Source organism: Pseudomassariella vexata (assembly GCF_002105095.1).
Source record: "Pseudomassariella vexata strain CBS 129021 chromosome Unknown BCR38scaffold_18, whole genome shotgun sequence".
NCBI lineage: Eukaryota > Fungi > Ascomycota > Sordariomycetes > Amphisphaeriales > Pseudomassariaceae > Pseudomassariella > Pseudomassariella vexata.
Genome location: NW_024467973.1, coordinates 461,982 through 482,639, shown reverse-complemented (window position 1 = coordinate 482,639; position 20,658 = coordinate 461,982). Strand labels below are relative to the sequence as shown.

Here is a 20,658-nt window from a genome sequence, read left to right as displayed (position 1 = left end):
TTGCAATCCTTGCCACTACGCCACCGTACCAGATGTCTTCACCAAAAGAGACCAATATCAAAGTCCCTGACTTTAATATCTGCAACCACTTATCAATCTGTTCAGACCAGTGTAGGTCAATCACGTGACAACCGTCACAGTCGGACGCGTTGTTAGGCAACCTTGGTGGGCTTTGCCAAGACCACCAAGGTTACCACGTGACTTAGCGCTTCGGGACTAAGTCCAACCTTCGTGCTCCATAGGACTAGATAGAATGTCATGCTTTTACAACCTCACAAATCTTTGACCACCTTTGCGTGTAACACGCGTCGTCGTAGTACTCCTAATTAGAGTGTATTTTGTATAGCTGATACGTGACCCCATGGGGGGTTACCCTATAGCTACAGATAAGACAGATAAGATAAGATAAGAGCTATAAAAGAGCTCTGCCAGGCCAGAATAGCTGACCTGGCCATCCTTTTCCAATACAACAATTCACACCCCATATTGAAACGGGGTCAGGCGGTCAGTAGGATATACCTACCACCTAACACACTGAACAGATGGCTCCAGTACCAACAGATCCCATCTGTTGGTCTTATCAGACGAAGATCGTGGTACTGGTTATAAGAGTGAAGCTCTTATACGTCTGGTGCCCGAGTTGGTCGGATGTGCCTCTGAGACTCTCGTCGGAATGATTCTCAGAACAAGACGTCTGGCCCTGGAAGTCGAATTGAAGCTCTCACTAGCACTAGATTGCTCTGATCTTGCTCTGATCAGAGCAAGATACAATCCTCTGTCATTGTCAAGGCTAGGATGAGGGCAGAATAATAGGATTTCGAAAGTAGTGTCTAAGTGCACGTAGGAATGAACCGCATAATTGAAGGGCTAGCTAACTAGAATAGAAAACAAAAGTCAAGTTGGTTGAATAAGATGATGAAAGATGATGAAAAAAGATGCGTGAAGATGGGGGACTCGTGTCCTACTGTGACGGTTGTCACGTGATTGACCTACACTGGTCTGAACAGATTGATAAGTGGTTGCAGATATCAAAGTCAGGGACTTTGATATTGGTCTCTTTTGGTGAAGACATCTGGTACGGTGGCGTAGTGGCAAGGATTGCAACCCCTAGCACGGCGTGACACCTACTCTGCCTCTGTGCCTCTTAAAGAAGAGAAAACAAACTTTCTCCTAGCCCCGTAACCTATTTCCCTGATGTCCGGCCTTACCCCGTCACAATATGCACTCGCATCAATAGCTGAAGGGGTATACCTATCTGCGTATTTCAGGTAAGAGGGTCAAGATATAGAAAAGGTAGTTAGATTAGGTTTTCCTCCACAAGATAAAGGCTAGGGATACCGAATAGCGACTCCTTGTACTAGACGGCTATACGACGTCGGGTTGTTCTCGCCTTTAAAGACCTGCTACTACTAAGAACTTAGGGATTACGCTATGAGGCTGCAACCCTAATTTACAAGTAACGTAAAATAGAAGTGTATTGTAACGGGGTAAGGCCGGACATCAGGGAAATAGGTTACGGGGCTAGGGGAAAGTTTATTTTCTCTTCTTTAAGAGGCACAGAGGCAGAGTAGGACACGAGTCCCTCATCTTCATGCATCATCATCCTCATCTTCATATCATCATCTCCTTCTTATCTATATCTTCACCTTCGCTTTTCAGTCAGTTATTTAGTTATTTTAGTTATTCAGCTTATCTTTACGTTCGAGGTCCTATTATCACGATACGAGTATCAGAGGCACATCCGACCAACTGTCAGGGTACGGCTAGGCCGAAGGCAATAGTACAGAGTGATGGGGAGTAACGGGCGTCCCTCCTACGTAGCACCGGGTGGTCACTGGCGGTCTCAGGTAGGGGTGCCCACGGTGATGCATTGATCTCTGCTCCTTCCCTATCCTACTTCGAGATGGTCCTTATATAGATAGCTAGGCCGCCGCTTGGACCCGGCATAACAGCAGGGTCGGCGATGCCAAGGATCTTGACTCTCGTCATCCCAAAGCTTCACATAGATTGTAATCATGACTCGGGAGTCTTTTGTCCGAAACACCCCTCCGGCGCCCCACCGGTGTCTTGCGTTCAGTGTCCTGACACCCACTGGTGCCTATGGCATTCTGTTCTCTGACACCAACTCGCGCACCAGACGTATAAGAGCTTCACTCTTTAACCAGTACCACGATCTTCGTCTGATAAGACCAACAGATGGGATCTGTTGGTACTGGAGCCGTCTGTGCAGTGTGTTAGGTGGTAGGTATATCCTACTGACCGCCTGACCCCGTTTCACTATCCAAGCTAAAAAGCGCAACCCTGAAATTTCATGGCGTAAGCTTGGCCGTATCTACAACGTTTGCGACCGTACACTAAAGAATCGATTCGACGGCGACCAAACGACACGAAGCTAATATGTTAAAACGAAATCTAACTCAAACCGAAGAGGATACGATTGCCCGACGTATAATTGAGCTAGATGCGCGAGCATTTCCTCCTCGGCTTCGATACGTTGAAGAAATGGCGAATATCCTACGACGCGTACGCGACGCGCCCCCCGTCGGCAAGAACTGGACCACGAACTTCGTTAACCGCCGACAAGACCTCTGAACGCGTTTAAATCGTCGAATTGATTACCAGAGGGTATTTAGCGAAGATCCTATCGCGTATTACGCGTGGTTTGAGCTTGTTAGGGACACAATCGCTAAATACGGTATCCTACCGGAGGATATCTACAACTTTGACGAGACGGGCTTCCTAATGGGCATAATCACAACCGGAATGGTTGTAACGAGTGCAGAAAGACACGGACGGCCTAGACAGGCTACACAAGGAGATCGGGAATGGGTTACGGTGATCCAGGCTATTAATTCGCAAGGTTGGGCGGTACCGCCGTACATCATCTTCGCGGGCAAGGTTCATCTTGCTTCGTGGTATCGCGGTAACGACCTACCGGCCAACTGGAAGGTCGACCTTTCCCATAACGGTTGGACTACTAATAATATTGGTGTGGAATGGGCAAATCACTTTGTTCAACATATTATTAGCCGTCGGAAGGGTGCGAAAAGTCTCTTAATATTGGATGGTCACGAGAGCCACCACTCGATGGATTTTGAGACTTACCTCGCGGCGTACGGCGTAATTACATTGTGTATGCCTTCCCATTCATCCCACAAGCTCCAGCCTTTGGATTTGGTACCTTTTAGTGTGCTGAAACGGCTGTACGGTGCGTTCGTGGAGGGTTTAATGCGAAGGCATCAAACCCATATTGAGAAGCAGGATTTCTTAGCTGGGTTTTTAGAAGCTTTCATTGGTGCTTTTCACGAAAAAAACATCAGATCAGGATTCGAAGCAGCTGGACTTGTTCCTTTTAACCCGGATAGGGTCATATCTACGTTGGATATCGCAAAAGTAGTACGAACACCGACACCCGACCCCCAATTGCCTCCCTCCGTCTGGGTTTCTAAGACGCCTCCCAACACCCTCGAAGCCGAATCGCAGTCAACTTTGATTAAAAGTAGCGTCCAGAGGCATCAAGACAGCTCGCCGACGCATATTTTGAACTCAATTAACTCGACTACGAAGGCTACGCATGCAATGATGCATGAGAATGCGTTATTACGTCGGGAGAACGAAGAGCTTCGTGAGACGAACCATATACTAAGTAAGCGTCGTAGGACGAAAAATAAGCAAATCCAATATGGAGGAGCACTTATGATACGTGACCCCATGGGGGGTTGCCCTATAGCTAGAGATAAGATAGATAAGAGCTATAAAAGAGCTCTGCCAGGCCAGAATAGCTGATCTGGCCATCCTTTTCCAATACAACAATTCACACCCCATATGCACTCGCATCAACTTAGTATAGGTGATGCACAAGTTTTACGGGCCTTGAGGGGTGATATCAAGGTTATGGAGGAGGAAGAAGGGGAAAGCAGTCGTCCTGTAAAGCGCCGGCAGACCGGTATAAGGCGCTGTGGTATTTGCGGAGGGACTGGACATAATGCAAGGACTTGTTCAATAGAAGTAGAAACTGATAATGAAGAAGATTTTGAGTAATTTAAAGGATAAAATGTGGGTTATGCATAGGATATTACTGAATTACTTGAAGGTGCCAAGAAAAGTGCGAAAGTGACTTGTGTGCGAAAATGACTTGTGGATCACGTTAAATCAAGCGTGTTTTATATGTCATAAATAAGGATGAAGTATTAGGGATAATTCAGCCGAACCTCCCAAAATGGGGGCGTATGCAAGAAGGTGATTAATACGGTTAGTACATTGGATTGGGCCAAATAGAATGCCCAATGAAGTGTCCGGGTTGGTGGTACAGCGATGAAACTGAGTGGACGGCCTTTCATACCGCATTTGGCATTTTTCCCCTGAAAGTAATCAATGTTTGCGAACAATGAAACGTTCGAGTGCTGACTGGCCCAGAGTCTGTTGTAAGTCGGTGCGTTCAATCACTTGCAAGGTGTATATGATAAACACAATAAGCATAACGTAACTTTAGACATGGATCACTGAGTCAAGGACGTCTCAAGTATAGGAAATTATAGAACAGTGCGGTATTGAAACGTCGCGAGTGGGTCAACATTTCAGGTTCTATCCATCGACTACATTAAATTATGGACACAATAGTATTCCACTCTTGAAAAGCTGATTACATACATTCTAATGGCCCCTTGGGAGGATGGCCCTACAAAGATCAATGGATCGTCACCTGTCAGGCTTATAATGTTATTGGGTGGATGGGGTTGAATCGGACGGAATTCCATAGTGTTTGGCAGTGTTTCTCCTCACGAAGTCAGCAAAACCCGACGTGTGGACTTCGCGATAAAAGAATCAAAATATGTAAATGAATAAAGTGAGACGCAAACGCAAGTCATCCTTCGATGCGCTATTCTATCATGTCCGCGATGTCGGTCTCTTTGGTACATCAGCAACAAGCCAACGACCTGGTATTAACCTCAGCCAAAGTCCAAAAACCCCCAAAAGACTCAGTGCGACGGCACGGCGGCCTTCACAAACACCTTCCAATCGAATAACACAGACCCAAATCCAAAAGAGAGCTGGTTCAAATAAGGATGAACCGGAGGCCAGCCTCTAGCTCAATCCACAAACAAGCTTGCTCTTCCCACACACCGCCCTTGTCAGTGTCTGAATGCTGCCGCTGCTCAACAGTTCAAGCACCTGCATATTAGCCTCGAACTCGCGCGTAATGAAGTTGCGTATCTCAATGGCGACCAAGGAGTCGAGCGGGTAATGTGACAAGCTGCGCGTTACGTCTAACTCCTCCGGCTCCATCATCAGCACTGCGGCAATCTTGTCGACAAGCCCCGCGCTAACTACATCTTCGGCTGCTGCAACAGTCTGAGCTGCCTTGAGTGCCTCATGGGGCGAGAGTACAGCAGCGCTCGTGTTAGCGATGCCGGCTTCCTCTGCGGCCAGGCGCAGCGCCTTGAATTTGGCGTCGGTCGTCCAGAAGGGCTTCATGGTGGGGGTAATGCGCATGCCCGTTATGACTTGGTGGTTACATGTCGCCGTGCGGCCGGTGATGGCGGCGCCCAGCAAGGCGAGTACTTCGGCTTCGCTAATACTATCGGACCCTAGGTTCCGAGCCACCTCGGCAGCGCGTTCGGCGTCTTCAGCCAAATATCCCGCATCTGACACGGCAGTGAGGTCGAGAGATGCGGCTGGTAAGCCCTGCGCGAGTCGGTGTTGCACGAGAGCATTGAGATAGGTGTTGGCCGCGGCATATGCAGCTTGCCCGCGATTTCCGACAACTCCCGAAGCAGAAGAAATTGCGACAAAGAAATCAAGACAGACGTTACGGTCTCGCAGGGCCAAATGGAAATTCCAGGCGCCTTGAACTTTGGACTCGATGACTGTGGTGTAGTCGCTCCAAGTCATCTTTTCGAAAATAACGTCCTGTCATGATGTTAGTTCCAAGTTGATGCCTCGACAAAATATGAAGTGAATGTCATGTGGGAATCTCCCAGACAATGACTTACATGAAGGACCATGGCACCATGGACGACACCTCGCACAGGCGGCAGCCCAATAAGCCCGGTTGCGAACAACTCATCCACACTGGCCTTGTCGGCGACGTTGCAGCTCCGAACAACAATGTTGGTTCCCAAAGCACACGCATCTTCTACCAGGTCCTTAATTTGACCGGATGTGGATGCTCTTCGTGAAAGCAGGACGATGTTGCCAGCCCCTTTCGAGGCCATCCATTGCGCCATACTACGGCCAAGGCCACCGGTACCGCCGATTAGCACATACGTGCTGTCGGCACGAAGCAGTTTCTCTGGTGTCTTCGATGGGGTTGCCTAATGCAAGTTAGTCACAAATCTCGGTTCATGAAAGGTTTAGGCAAACTTACCAACACCATGTCGTCAGCGTGGGGAACGACCACCAACCTTCCAGCAGTCCGATCAGTACTATGGAGCTTCTTGAACGCGCCATGGATGTCGGAGATGGGGAAGACAGTGATAGGTGTGACTGGCCCAATTTTGCTTTCGTGCAACAGCCGCGCAACATCAACCACCAGGCTAGCCATCACCATGGGTCTCTCAACTGCCAACCCAAAGATGTCAATGCTGATATAGCTAGCGTTGCTGTCAGCCTGGCCTGTCTCGAGTCGTGAAATGCTCTGTGCCACGTCAACAAGGCACCCGAAGCGGCTCACACTCGCCCATAGTGCCCGTTGCGTCTCCGCACAACCTGGAGAGAGGTTAAGCACCACATCAACGCCCTCGCCGTCGGTGGCGCGGCGCACTGCCGTGCCAAAGGCGGAGCTACGGCTGTAGAAAATGCGATCCTCGGGGATGTTGTACTTGGCTATGAGCAAAGCCTTTTTCTCGGCAGAGCCCACTGTCACGAACACGTCAGCTTCAACCATTTGTGCGATCATTATGGCCGCTTGTCCAACGCCGCCTCCGGCTGAGTGAATTAGGACGCGGTGACTCTTTTGCAGACGTGCCTGCCACATGAGGCTATAGTAAGCAGTACAATATGCTAATGGGAGGGTGGATGCTTCTTCGAAAGAAAGCCCCGAGGGGATAGCGAAGGCCATAGATGCACGGGTACATGTCCGTGTGGCGAAGGCGCCGTTGGTTGTCGTAAGTCCAGCAATGCGGTCGCCAACGTTCAGGGACTTGACAGCGCTACCGATGCTGGTTATGACGCCCGAGGCCTCAAAACCGGGAGCGAGGTGTCCCGAATCGATGGAATGGTCTTTGGTGAGCGCCGCATCCCGTGAGTTCATCCCAACTGCCTTGACCTCAAATTCAATATGGTCATCTAGTAGGGGTGTGTTGAGCAGCTCATCGTCGACAAAATGCAATTTGTCGATAGACCTGGAAGCCGAGAATTCCAACCTAAGGGGTCGGTTGTCCTGTCCAAAGCGCTGGGGTTCAACTGCCCTGGGGTTTGTCTGGTGGTGGACAAAGTCATTCATTTCATCGTCGTTGATGACCCGAGGCGTGAACAATTTCCCGGATCGCTCCATGAACTCCAGCTCAGTGGTTGCTGACGAACCGACGCCACATGCAAGCTTGATAATATCCACGATAATATTGGCGGCGTCTTCATCATCAAGCTTGTGGTTCCCGTCCAAATCAAGCGTTGCGAAAGGCAGTAACGTCTCAGACCGCACCGTCCTGCTCAGACCGCTTATCATATTGGACTCTGGAGATGTGGACTTGTCATAAGCGCCACGAGTGACCCATAATACGGCTTGTGCTGCCAGTAACATCCTCTGTACCGTAGCAAATTGATCTTCTGTCACATTGGCAAGGAAAGGCTCGTCTATCTCTGTCAAGACGACGCATAGCTTTCCTTTGGGGTCGACGTCATGGAGGTTACCCAAGTCAGGTAGTCTTGATGTGACACTTTCCAGAGTGAGAGCAAGTCCATTGGCCACCAGGTACTGAAGGTCCGAGTCCCCATGGATAATAGCAATGTCAATTTCCAGCAATGATCCGCTAATGGTTGACGTCCCAGTCATGGTAGTATTTCCGGTCATTGTCGCACTCGGTGGCTCCGAAACGGGCTCCCATTCAAGCTTGTAGCAAAGCTCGCGAATAGAGTTGGTCTCAAGCTCTGTCTCTCCGTCAATGATTGGGGAAACAGTAAGATCATCAATCTCGATGATAGACTCCTGTACGTCTTCAGAAGCCGTCGCGAATAGTGTGACCTTCGTTGGCCGCGGTCCGGAGACTGGGAAGTCGGCTTGGCAGTAGGCTTGCATAGTGCTGCCCGGCTGACTTGTCAAAGACGTGATTCCGCGCGATATCGACAGTTTGCCGATAGATGACGGGAGGTAGAGGGCGTCAGCAGTAGATCGTCCAGCGCCGAGAATTGGCCAGTACATCTGAATCATTGATTCGAGGAATGTAGGATGGACGATGGTACTCGTCATGCTGTGGTTGGGCATGTCTTGCGCAACATTAGCGACGGCGATTTTTCCAATTGAATACTTGCTCGAAGCCTTGCAGTTCGTGATGCCTTGGAATGATGCGCCATACACAACCCCGAGCTCAGAGAGATCCTCATACATGCCGGCCTCAGCGACATCAACAACTTTGGACTCGAGGGCAGCCTGAATGATCGTCACTGACCTCTGACGTGCATCCATTTTCTGCCGAGGGCCATCGACATCATTGAACTCGTGGCATTGTGTGGCGATCAGGCCGACGCAGTGCTTCGTCCACCCAGTTCCCTGCCTCCAAGAGCATATGCGGAAATGGATCCAACCTCCAGCAATGGTTGCTTCAAGTTGTGGTGTCAAGTTGATAGCTATCTCAACTTCTGAACTTGTGATGGCCAAGGGCTTGAGCACGGAGACATTCCTCAGCTCGAACTTGTCGAAAGGTATCTCCCTGCGTTCAGCCCATTGGGCTGCCGCTTCTAGAGACATGGCGATGAAACCAGATATAGGGAACACGGTGACGGACTGAATTTGATGGTGCCTGAGCCACGGGAGGTCGTCCAAGGAGATGATATTTCTCCATGTGGGCTCATGCTCGTTAGAATAGATCGCTTCGAGGCCGATCAAGTCGCTACGCGGCGAGGTGCGATGGTTGTGCTTGTGAGCCATGCGTGAATCCTGCCAATAGCTGTTCTGGTGGTTCCAGGAGTACCGCGGGAGATCTGTCAATAACATGGTCTTGGTGGGTTTGGGGAAGTTGATGGCATCCATTTGGAGCAGTGCCCCTTTAACGATGACGCTCGCAGCTAAGTCCATGGCTGTCTCAACGGCATCCTTATTCCGGACCAAAGACGGTAGGTACGGTATCTTCGGTGCCACTCCGCCTACGGACTTCAAGATTTGTTTAATAGGCCCCTGGAGGGCAGAATGTGGTCCCAACTCGATCAACATATTGACACCTGTCTTGTGGTCCCCAACCGGCTCGAGCATCGTCTCTAGGGCTTCGGAAAATCGCACTGGGCACATGAGATTGTCAACCCAGTATTTTGCCCAGCACTCGGAGCCGTCTACTTGACGACCATAGAGTGAAGAGTGAAAGCGAACGGCCTCGTTTGACGTCGCATGCGGGAGGCATTGGATAGATTCGCGGTACTCTTTGGCAAGAAGGTTCATGTGGTGGGAATGATAAGCAACGTCAACCTGTAAGCGTCGGTGAAAGATATTAGGGTGTGTTTGCTCGATCATCGTTTCCAACTCGGACAGAGCTGCGGCATCGCCTGAGATAGTGAGACTTGAAGGACTGTTGTAGCAAGCAATTCGGACTTGCTCCGCCTGCAAGGCATCAATCAACGGCTGAACCGCATCCTTGGTGGCCCCAACTGCCATCATGGCACCATCGAGGGTGGGAAATCTCTGCTTCAAGACAGGAATCAGACGACCACGATGATATGCAATCGACATGGCCGATTCGAAAGAAATAAAGCCCGCCGCATAGGCCGCGCCAATTTCACCACTAGAGTGCCCAGCAACAGCTACAGGTAGGATCCCCCACACCCGCAGCAAGTCGGTCAAAGCTAGTTGCACGGCGGTGCATGCTGGTTGACTGATGTAGGCCTCAGACACCTGGGAGGTGACAATATCTCTGCTTAACTCCTCAAACAGGGACCATTTCGCGCCGAGTCGCCGGAGGCATTCATCGGCACGAATAATGGCGGAGGCATAGACTGGATATTGTGAGAGAAGCTCCCGGCCCATGCCATACCACTGGGCACCTTGACCTGTGAATATGAACCCTATACGGAGCAACCCTACTTCTTTGCCTGACGAGACGTTGTTACTGTTCAGTGCCTCAATCAAGTCAAATGAAGTCATGGCGGGAACGGCGACTCTCCATTGGAGTTGAGATCGTCGTTGCCCTAGGGTGTATGCCAAATTATTGAGCAGGTCGTTCTGAAATATTTCGGGTCGTTGCTCGAGGTAGATGACGAGTTTCTTCATTACGATCTCCAATGATTGCTTGTCGTTGGCAGTCAAGACAAAGAGCCTTCTGCCAGTCTGGACCTGTTTCTCAGTTGCTCGTCCATTTGATTGCTTAGGAGGGAATGGCGCCTTTCCCAGAACCACGTGGGCGTTTGTGCCACCGAATCCGAAGTTGTTCACAGAGATGTACTTCTTCCCCTTCGGCCACGGCCGTTGGGTGGGCGGCACTTTGAGGTGCCATTGCTTCCAGGGAATTTTCTCGTTGGGCTTTTTGAAGTCGTGGTTAGGCAGAAGGAATCCCCTTTCCAGCATCAAAGCCGCTTTGATCACGGCGGCGATCCCAGAGGCCGCTTCCAAATGACCGATATTGGACTTGACGGACCCGATGTAGAGCGTATCTTTCACGCTTCTACCTTGGCCTAGGGTGTGGTGGATGGCAGTGGCCTCGATTGGGTCTCCCACTTTGGTTCCTGTTCCGTGGGCTTCAACAAAACCGCAGTCCGACGGATCGAGACCTGCGTTTCGGTAAATCTGATTGATCAGTTTTTCTGTGCAGCAGAGAGTCAGCGATATTCCACGGTTCGGGGCGACGAGCCTGACTTTGCCCGGGCGTACCTTGGGCTGCCCCGTTCGGCATCGTAATGCCAGGGGTCTTTCCATCTTGGTTGATGCCACTGCCCATGATAACAGCGCGTATGGAATCGTTATCCCGCAGCGCTTGATCCAGAGGCTTCAAGATGATTATGCCGCAGCCTTCGCCTCTTCCAAATCCCGTGCCTCGGTTATCAAAAGCCATTGATCGGCCAGAATCAGATAATAATCTATAGTTAACATTTAGTCAATTTCACAATGCCATGAGAGAAAACAGAATTCCATAAGTAAATCTTACCGGCACGTGGAGAAGGATATCCATGATTCTGGCAGTAAGTTAAGGTGGCAGCCACCGACAATGGCCTGTGAAGATTCGCCACTTCGGAGACTTTGACACGCCAGGTGGAGTGTGGTCAAACTTGACGAACATGCGGTGTCTGTCGTGAAACTAGGACCTCTAAGGTCGAAGAAATGTGAAAGTCGGTTCGACTGCATTGCGTTGGCGCAACCTAAGCAGATTTGTCAGTTCTGAACTCGGACTTTGGGTGAAAATAGCATAGGTACCTGTCGCCTGATGCATAGGGATATTGTCACTGTCCCGGGACAAGTGGCTGTCGTATTCCGCAAGACTGCCGCCCACGAAGACACCAATGTCCTGTCCCACAATCGAGTGCTTGGGAATACCAGCATTTTCCAATGCCTCGAATGTGCACTCGAGCAGTAGTCGTTGTTGTGGATCCATAGAAATGGCTTCCTTTTCGGTCAAGCCAAAGAAAGGGGCGTCGAAAGCTGCCAGATCGCCATCAAGGAAGTAACCACCGGCAGCATGATATGCTCCAGCCTTTCCTGGATTTGGGTGGTAGAAGGCATCGTGGTTGAATCGAGTTTTGGGCACTGAACTGAAGCCACTGCGTGCTCGCGCACATAACTCCCAAAACTCTGCTGTGCTGGACACACTCCCTGGAAGTCTACATGCCATGCCAACGATAGCAATGGGCATATTCTTTCCCATTGAATGCTCTTCGCTGATGGGATCTCCATAATTACCGCCATGAAGGCAAGCGCCATTCAAAGAGTCGGCGTCAAACCCATGACGATTTGGAAAGCAGTCAGTCTGTTCCTCTGTTGGCGTCATGGGACCAGGACTGTCCACGGGCGAAGTTCCCGAAGATGACGAACACAAGACGGCCGGTGCCATATTAGCAGCTGATTTGCGGAAACGAGGACTCGGCTCTGGCACGTCGGCGCTGAAGGGCTGCGTTGAAGGAGGCATGTCGAATCAAGGCAGGCCGGACCTCTGGGATCCTGATGTTCAACTGAAAGTGCGAGGGGACGGGGAATCTTACTAACACTCTCATATTTAACGGCCGCGCCTAGGCTATGTTAATCTTTAAGCCAAATGTCGCGACCTGCTGGTCAATTGGGCGTCTTTGCAGAGACGGGGATCCGCTGTGGGGATTTGGCAAATCTGGGGAAACTCGAGACGCGCCAAACCTTGCAGCAACGGACCGAAACGGATCTCCCCATCCGCCTGCCCATCTTGGATGATTCAGCTTCCAGCTGCTGTTTCTTCTTGATGATGGGCTGAGATTGTTACCGACTTAGAAACCGAGGCTGGGAAAAGAAAGTTAAGGGAGCGGATATGCCAGCAGCCGCCCAACATGGTGTTTCGGGCCCGAATCGTCGTGGAATAAATTATAGAACATATTGAGTTTCTTAGCATTGACGATACTTCTAAAACGCTCCCGAAATAGAGTTTGGCAGCTGTCACGAGAGATCTTGGTTGCCGGCAAGGTTAAGGTTTGAGCTCTGCACTGATATCACTTCTACGAGAACTTGCCCCTACGTCGGTCAGGTTTCCGCAATGTTTGAAATGACTGGGCGGAGATTTACGTGATGAGTATGTGGTTGCGTGAGTGTGTACGACGGCTGTTCATGCATTTCCAAATATCATATCTAAAACCACTATGGCCAGAAGCGGGTCGTTTCTGAAGCATTGTACAGTCGCTCCAGACAATGCCACAAAGGAAACTGAGCACAACCCATAGTCCGTGTGACTTAATCAGGCGGTGTTTTGTCCGTCTCGTATATTAGTGGCGAAACTAGAAATCCGGCCGCAGTAAAGGTATTTGGATAATAGACCCTGTCGGCTGGGGTGTCGAATCTCAAATATTACCCTTGGCATCCTCCCGCACCGAGTCATTGTAGAGGCAGTGTGGTCCTTTCAGCTCATGGCAACATCTAATCTCACTTCGGCAAGATTAAGAGTTTGGCGTGGCAAACGAACGACATACAACGTGGCCATATATCCAATATCAAGCCCTCAGTCCATCCTACAACTCAAGAGTTGGTGGTATCAACTTGCGAGAGTGACTGAAATAGCTCGGTCATAAAGTTCGCAATATGAGGTTCCTGTGTCTACCAGGGGCCTATGGAAGCTCTGATGTGCGTCATCATTTCCAAAGTTGGCCAGACCTTCACTAACGAGTTGATAGAAATTTCAAGTCCAACTAGGTATGTGTACGCCGGATGCGATGTGCTTATTCGATGTGTGCTAAGTCATGAGAGCTCCTATCTTGAAAGAGCTTACGGACGACGGAAGTGCCAGCTTCTACTTCATCCACGGACCATGCAAAGCAGTCCCCCCTAAAGGGTTCGAGGATTTCTTCGGAAAGCCACCCTACCACCGCTTTATTGAGCCCGACAAGGACGTGGCGAGAACAAGCGAGGACGACCTTCTCACACGTATTCGAAACTTTCCCGAATGCGAGACGGCAGAAGACACGATGAGAGAGTTGATGAGTGAAGGAGTGGCAACAGCACACCGGAGTACTGACAGAGCTATCAAATATGTGGCCGATATCATGGCCAAGCGTGGGCCTTTTGACGGCATTATTGGATACTCCGAAGGAGCAACCGTCGCCGCGACAATGCTTCTGTACGAGCAGAGACGATTCAAGCGCTCCGGCACTATTCCTATGTTCAAGTATGCCATTTTCTTTGCTGGCTGGCCTCCAGTCGATCCAAAGTCGCATCACCTGGTTCTGGCGGATGAAAGTGAGGAGAGGATAGAATGCCGGAGTTTGCATATTGGTAAGTTATATTCCTCAACTTTCAGAGACGGTTACTAAACATGTGTATGTAGTTGGCTCGCTAGACCCCTATATCGATGGATCGATGGCGCTGTACAATGTCTGTGACGCCGACACTGCCTATCTGTTCGATCACTCCAAAGGGCATACGCTGCCTCGAGATAAGGGCACTATTAAGGAGCTTGGAGATGTGATTCGGGATGCTATCGCCGATATGGAGGATGAAGGCATATTGTGATTTCACGGGGATGATGGCATCATGGGTGTCGGATTTTGGGAAAACATTTGTTGTCTACATCGGAAGAATTTCGTTATTTCCTATCATGTTGTATTCTACGTAGTTGAGTTCGAAGACATCAGAAATATTTCATACACGTAGAGATGCTTCTGGCGATGCATCCGGTTACAACTCAAATAGCAAGACTTTCCTGACACATACCCACCACCTAACTCCGTCCTCCGGGACTAGGCTCAGTGATATTCGGTGACTGTTAATTTACACTGCCCCACCAATGCAGCCAGCGGCAATCCTTTGCATTGTGCATCACTGTGGCGATACCGAAGCCGACCATCGCTTCGCCGCCCCGCAAACTGACTATTTGTGATTTACAGCCTGCATGCGACAGGGTATTCCATGCGATCTTCCCGCCACGGGAATCCGTGGCAGCGAGTTTTGGGCCCTGATTCATCCAAACGCCACTTAATCCTATGTATGCTTTTGGGCGCAGGGGGCCGCGGTGTTCCGTTTCACGTTTTACTTTAGTGATGTGTGTCAGTTCCCTCATTATATCCCACACCTTTAGATCCGAGGCTCATCCTTGTTACAAAAAAACGATTCTTAGAAATCATGACCTCCGCTCCGCAGTACCCAAGGTCCCTCTTACAATCCGCGCTTTCTTCCGTGTCTGGTGTGGATGCTAAACTTATAACGCCAAGTCACGTATGGCAGGTTTGGCACTTGAAATCGCTGACTCTGGTCCTGCCTTGATCCAAATGAGCAGCGGTTGGGATACAGTCATAGCGATCGACCCCCCAAAGTCAGTGGATCGTCGTTTATTGCTGCTACTGTCTCCAAAGCCACGACTTTGTGCCTTCGTCGATTCTGCTGCAAGTACAGCCACATGATCAGTAAAGCCGACCAGATCAACGACCGCTCGAATGTCTACCGCTACGGGTACGGCACCAACCGCCGGTGAACCTGCCGAACAACGTTCACCCATTACTATCCCGCCAAAGTACATCGCAACAATCCGAAGTTTTGTGGTAAGTCCATTGACGTGCAACCTTACCACGATGGAATAGCTACTAACATATGCATAGAGGATATTATCCTACGGGAGTACACTTGACAGGGTTGTACTAGCCGGATCACTATGTTGTTCCCTGGGAGCAGGGCTGACTATGCCCTTGATGAACATCCTCTTCGGTACGTCTGGTCCTCAACACACATCACTACCAGTCACTCATTGAGGTTCAGGTCAGCTCGTCGGTACTTTTACCAGCTTTTTTAAACAAGGCGAACAGGAGACTGTAGACGAATTCATTCATGCCGTCAACCAATGCGTGTATGTAGACTAATATCAGTGCAAGCCATTACTGACTGCTCCATCCAGCTTGTACATCGTGTACCTGTTCACTGCAAGACTGGTACTCTCCTACCTCTCGAATGTTAGTGGTTCACAGCACAGCTTGAACCTAAGCACCTCAACTAATAGAACTCCAGCTAGGCTTCCGCATGACAAGTCTACGAATCTCAGCAGCAATCCGGCTGGTCTACCTAAGATCTCTATTCAGCCTCCCCATATCAACTTTGGATATGCTGCCAACAGGTCAAACGGCCGCCATCATAACTATTACGGCCAGCACACTGCAGCTCGGCATATCCGAGAAGATCGGTCAATTCTTCTCGAGCCTATCCGCGGTGCTTACCGCTCTCGCCGTAGCATTCTTCTACAACTGGCTTCTTACGCTGGCCACGAGCATGGGTATCATGTTCATCGGTCTGGTTTATTACCTCACCACCCCTTTTCTGACGGAGAGGATGACAGAGGTACAGGAAATGGACGTCAAAGCCGCTTCTGTTGCTACCGAGGCATTTTCCTCGAATCGGATGCTGGCCGCGTGTGGCGCTGAGTTGAAGATTTACGAGCGGTATGCTATGATTGCTGACCAATTGCGGCAGCGAGGTAGGGGGATGGCGTGGATGGTGGCAGTCCAACAGGCATTAAGTGAGTTTCGTGACACAGATCAAACCTAGAAACTTCGACTGACACTTTGCAGTTTACTTTGGCATCTATGCGTAAGTACCGCACCCCTGCTTTAAGAGGTGTCCGGGAATGTCCACTAACACACCTAGTACGTTTGCCCTGGCATTTTGGTATGCCTTCAGGCTGTACCTCATATTTTCCATAACTAGCTCGGAGCCCCTAATTGTGTAAGTTCGCAGCGCTTAATAGACTCACCCAACTTGACTAACTCTCCAAACCCAGAGTACTCCTCTGTGTCATGTTGATGGCCAGCTCCATCGGCCAAATTACCGCACCGTTATCTGCCGCATCACAGGCAGCCGACGCGAGTGTCATCTTTCACTCCATCATTGATGCCCCAAAGCCTACATACGGTACTGCTAAAGGTCCTGGTGTTCGGGCTGATGGCGATATCGTATTCGAGAATGTTAACTTTGTCTATCCCACGCGGCCAGACGTTAAAATTATCGAAGGCCTGTGTCTCCGGTTCCCGGCGGGCAAGGTAACGGCAATTGTGGGCCCATCTGGGTCCGGGAAGAGCACCATAGTTGGTATCTTGCAGAGGTGGTATGAATTCAATGGAGATATGGCCACGAACCAGCTTGTAAGTTAGAACAAACCCTAATTTGCTCACGATGTATTGACGTAGCCTCGAGGTCCTCTGGCTGAGGAACGGCCTCGTCTCCGTTTCAGGTCGAGAACTCCGTGAGATCGATATCAAGTGGTGGCGCAACCAGATCGGCATGGTCCAGCAGGATAACGCTCTCTTCAACACGACCATCTACAAGAACGTAGAGTACGGCCTGATAGGCACAGAATGGGAGTTCGAAAGTGACCGAAAAAAGGCCAAGCTGATCAAAGCAGCCTGCAAAGACGCATTTGCGGACGAGTTCATCTCTCGCCTTCCTGACGTAAGTCGCATCCCTTCCCCTGAATATTTCACAACTGACCGCCTTCAGGGCTACCGAACGACAGTAGGGGAATCTGGGATCAAGCTTAGCGGGGGCCAGCGCCAGCGCCTTGCCATCGCGCGCGCTATAGTGAAACAACCCAAGATCTTGATTTTGGACGAAGCCACGTCCGCCATTGACGTGCGCAGCGAACAGATCGTCCAAGCGGCGCTCGACCGCGCCAGTCTTGGCCGCACGACCATCATGATAGCACATCGTCTAGGGACTATCCGAAAAGCAGACAATATCATCGTGCTGCGCCATGGCAAAGTGGTCCAACAGGGGTCCCACGAGAGACTACTGGCAGAGGTGGGAGGCGCTTACAGTCTCCTTGCAACTGCCCAGAATTTGGAAATGGGAGATGAGGACGAGAAGATGTCGCTGGGAAGTTGGGCTGAGGGAACAATGGTTGACAAGACTTACTCTGAGGAGGTGGAGAGCTCAGGCGAGTATGAGAAACCTCGTCGTAATAACAGGTTACGGCCTCATAGAAGACGGAGCTCTGAGGATTGTGAAAGCGTGGATGAGACGCTGCTTAAAGTAGCTGGTAAGGACTCTGGAAGGCCATTTGGTAGCTTCGGCATGCTGCTTGGCGAGCAGATGTCAAAGTGGAAGCTGTATGTGCTGATACTTCTGGCGGCGCTCGGCGCTGGTGGTGAGTCTCCTACTGCCTTCTCCTTTCCGCTTTATACGAAACCACTTCTAACATGTCATCACTACAGCCAGCACACCATTGCAGGCATACCTCTTCGCGATGCTTGTGTCCCTCTTTTCCCTTTGGGGTCCATACTTAACCAGCCAGGTCAACTTCTGGTGCCTGATGTTCGTCTACCTTGCGACGGGAGTTGGCCTCAGTCACATGGCCCTGGCTTGGTCCACCACAACTCTTGGCTTTGTATGTTTTCCCATGGTCTACTCCAATTCTACTATGCTGTGTAACAGACTGACAATTCAGGCGATAACACGCACATACCGTAAAGAATATTTCGCCAGCATCATGGCCAAATCCGCCTCCTTTTTCGACGAAGAAGGCCACTCAGCCGGCGCTCTCACCGGCCGACTGGCCACGGATCCAACCCAGCTTCAACAACTCCTTGGTACCAACATGGCATTCGTTCTCATCTCCTTCCTCAATCTAGTCGGGTGCATAGTCATCAGTCTCGCCTTCGGTTGGAAGCTGACAATCGTGGCACTGGGCTCGTCCATGCCCGTCGTCGTGGCCGCTATGTTCTACCGCGTGCGTCATGAGATTCAATTCGAGTCCATGAACAACGCTGTATTCGCGGAGAGTGCCAAGTTCGCCACGGAGAGTATTGGGGCTATTCGTACCGTCTCTAGTCTCACCATGGAAGAGGGCATTTGCCAGCGCTACGAAAACCTTCTACGGCAGCACATCAAGGATGCTTTTCGCAAGGCGAGATTTTCCGTTTTGTTGTTTTCTTTTAGCGATAGTATTTCTCTGCTCTGTATGGCTTTCGTACTGTGGTGGGTATAGCCCTCATGAACTGTGGGGCTTGGGCTAACTTGCGCCAGGTATGGAGGTCAATTGCTTGCGACTCATGAGTACTCACCATTTCAGTATAGTGAGTATAGGTACCATTCCTCTGGAGAAACCATATCTAAGATACCTGCAGTGGTCGTATACATCGCAGTCGTACAGGTTTGTCATGCGATCATGAATCACAACTATGAAGCTAACTATCTTCCCAGGGTGGGATGAGTGCCGGCCAGTGGCTGAGCTTCGGACCAAGTGAGTGTTGTTCGCAGCTCCAAGATACTGCGGCCCGCTGACAGAAACAGATATCGCAAGCGCAACAGCCGCGGCTGATCGTATCTTGAGCATTCGAGAAGGTGATGGTGACCATGTTCTGTTTACGGAAGACACCACGGCCGATAATGGTGACAGTGAGAAAGGGGTTGAGTTGGAGTTCAAGAACGTCTGGTTTGAATACCCGACCAGGTCTGCACCGGTATTGAACGGTTTAGACATGAAGGTCATTATACCCTATTGTACCCACAGCTCAAGACAGGTTACTGACAGCATCGTATTCCAGATTGAGCGAGGCCAATTCGCCGCTATTGTTGGGCCGTCAGGTACACGCTAGCTAGCCAGCCAGCCAGCCACGTTCATCACAAAGACTGTCGCACTGACTTATTCAAACAGGCGCAGGAAAATCCACCATCATCTCCCTCCTCGAACGCTTCTACACCGCTACCTTCGGCCAAATCCTCCATAACGGCCTGGATATCACCACCCTGGACCTATCCCAATATCGCAAGGGCATCTCCCTCGTAGCCCAAGAAGCCAGCCTCTTTAGCGGCTCTATCCGCGACAACATACTCCTCGGCATCCCCAACGATGCCACGGTACCCCTGGCTGATCTACACGCCGCGGCGAGAGATGCCGGAATCCACGACTTCATTGTCTCGCTGCCCGAGGGCTATGAGACACCCCTCGGCCCCGCTGGGCTCGCACTTTCAGGGGGCCAGAAACAGAGGGTTTCCATTGCGCGCGCACTTGTACGGAGACCATCGCTGTTGCTGTTAGATGAGGCAACTAGCAGTTTGGATAGTGAGACGGAGCGCGCGGTGCAGGACACGCTAGAAGCGACTAGGGGAGGCAGGACTATGGTGGTTGTGGCGCATCGGTTGGCCACCGTGCAGAATGCTGATATAATCTTCGTCATGGGCGAGGGGAGGGTAGTGGAAAGGGGGAACCATGCGAGCCTTATTGCGCAGAGAGGACTGTATTTCCAAATGGTAAGCGTTTCTATGCGATTTGATCATTTGGCAATGCTAACTCCTACAGTGTCAATCGCAGGCACTAGATAGGTGACGTGAACAATGGGGATTGGCTGTGCCAGGAGTGTGTGCATATGACAAATCTCTAGCTTCCCAGCGTTCGACGTTATGTCTTGCGGAAAGATGCTTCGACACACAAACCATGGTCTTAGTGGCGTCTCGTTGCGTCGTGCCACGTTCTGTTGCGTGCCTCAGGCATGCCGGCTAGGTGCTGGGTAGAATGCTGGGCCAATTGCCCATAAATAACCCTTCCTTAGCTGCCGATTCCTGGGAATTGGTACCACTATCATCACCAATACTGTTTTCCTATCTATACTGTTTACTCTTTCATGTATAACTTGGTGTAACGGGCTTTCATGGGTCTAATGTACAAGAATCCTAGGGATTGGTAACGATCGGGTACTTGCAGTTCCACGGCGTATGATGTGAGTCGAGGCCTTGTGCCTTAGTGGATCCCGACCTAGTCGCGAGTGTAACAGGTGTCAACCTATAAGCGAATTTGTCTATAGTTGCTTCTGCGACGGCTCGCATGGGATCGCATGAACCATTAATCAACTGAAGTTGCACAAGTCGGATGAGCG

The 20,658-nt window shown here is 50.5% G+C and overlaps 3 protein-coding genes across 3 annotated transcripts; 2 read left to right on the top strand and 1 right to left on the bottom strand.

Annotated features, from left to right (window-relative positions):
• Positions 1–5,085: 5,085 nt before the first annotated feature.
• Positions 5,086–12,122, bottom strand: BCR38DRAFT_354168 (lovastatin nonaketide synthase; the record flags this gene model as incomplete). Its single annotated transcript, XM_040856855.1, has 5 exons — positions 5,086–5,910; positions 5,994–6,314; positions 6,368–10,944; positions 11,012–11,173; positions 11,528–12,122. The coding sequence occupies 5 exons, from the start codon at positions 12,120–12,122 to the stop codon at positions 5,086–5,088; spliced, it is 6,480 nt and encodes a 2,159-aa protein (XP_040710983.1).
• Positions 12,123–13,390: 1,268 nt separating this feature from the next.
• BCR38DRAFT_354016 (serine hydrolase FSH) lies at positions 13,391–14,317 on the top strand (the record flags this gene model as incomplete). Its single annotated transcript, XM_040856839.1, has 4 exons — positions 13,391–13,432; positions 13,483–13,501; positions 13,556–14,080; positions 14,133–14,317. 4 exons carry the CDS (start codon positions 13,391–13,393, stop codon positions 14,315–14,317), a joined length of 771 nt encoding a protein of 256 aa, XP_040710982.1.
• A 774-nt stretch (positions 14,318–15,091) lies between these two features.
• On the top strand, positions 15,092–20,111 carry BCR38DRAFT_527868 (ABC transporter; the record flags this gene model as incomplete). Its single annotated transcript, XM_040865408.1, has 18 exons — positions 15,092–15,342; positions 15,400–15,505; positions 15,557–15,644; positions 15,693–15,747; positions 15,803–16,307; positions 16,360–16,378; positions 16,436–16,513; positions 16,569–16,929; positions 16,982–17,236; positions 17,285–17,930; positions 17,998–18,170; positions 18,231–18,760; positions 18,809–18,935; positions 18,986–19,025; positions 19,076–19,269; positions 19,330–19,369; positions 19,440–20,035; positions 20,085–20,111. Exons 1-18 carry the CDS (start codon positions 15,238–15,240, stop codon positions 20,109–20,111), a joined length of 3,945 nt encoding a protein of 1,314 aa, XP_040710981.1. The 5' UTR covers positions 15,092–15,237.
• Positions 20,112–20,658: the final 547 nt, after the last annotated feature.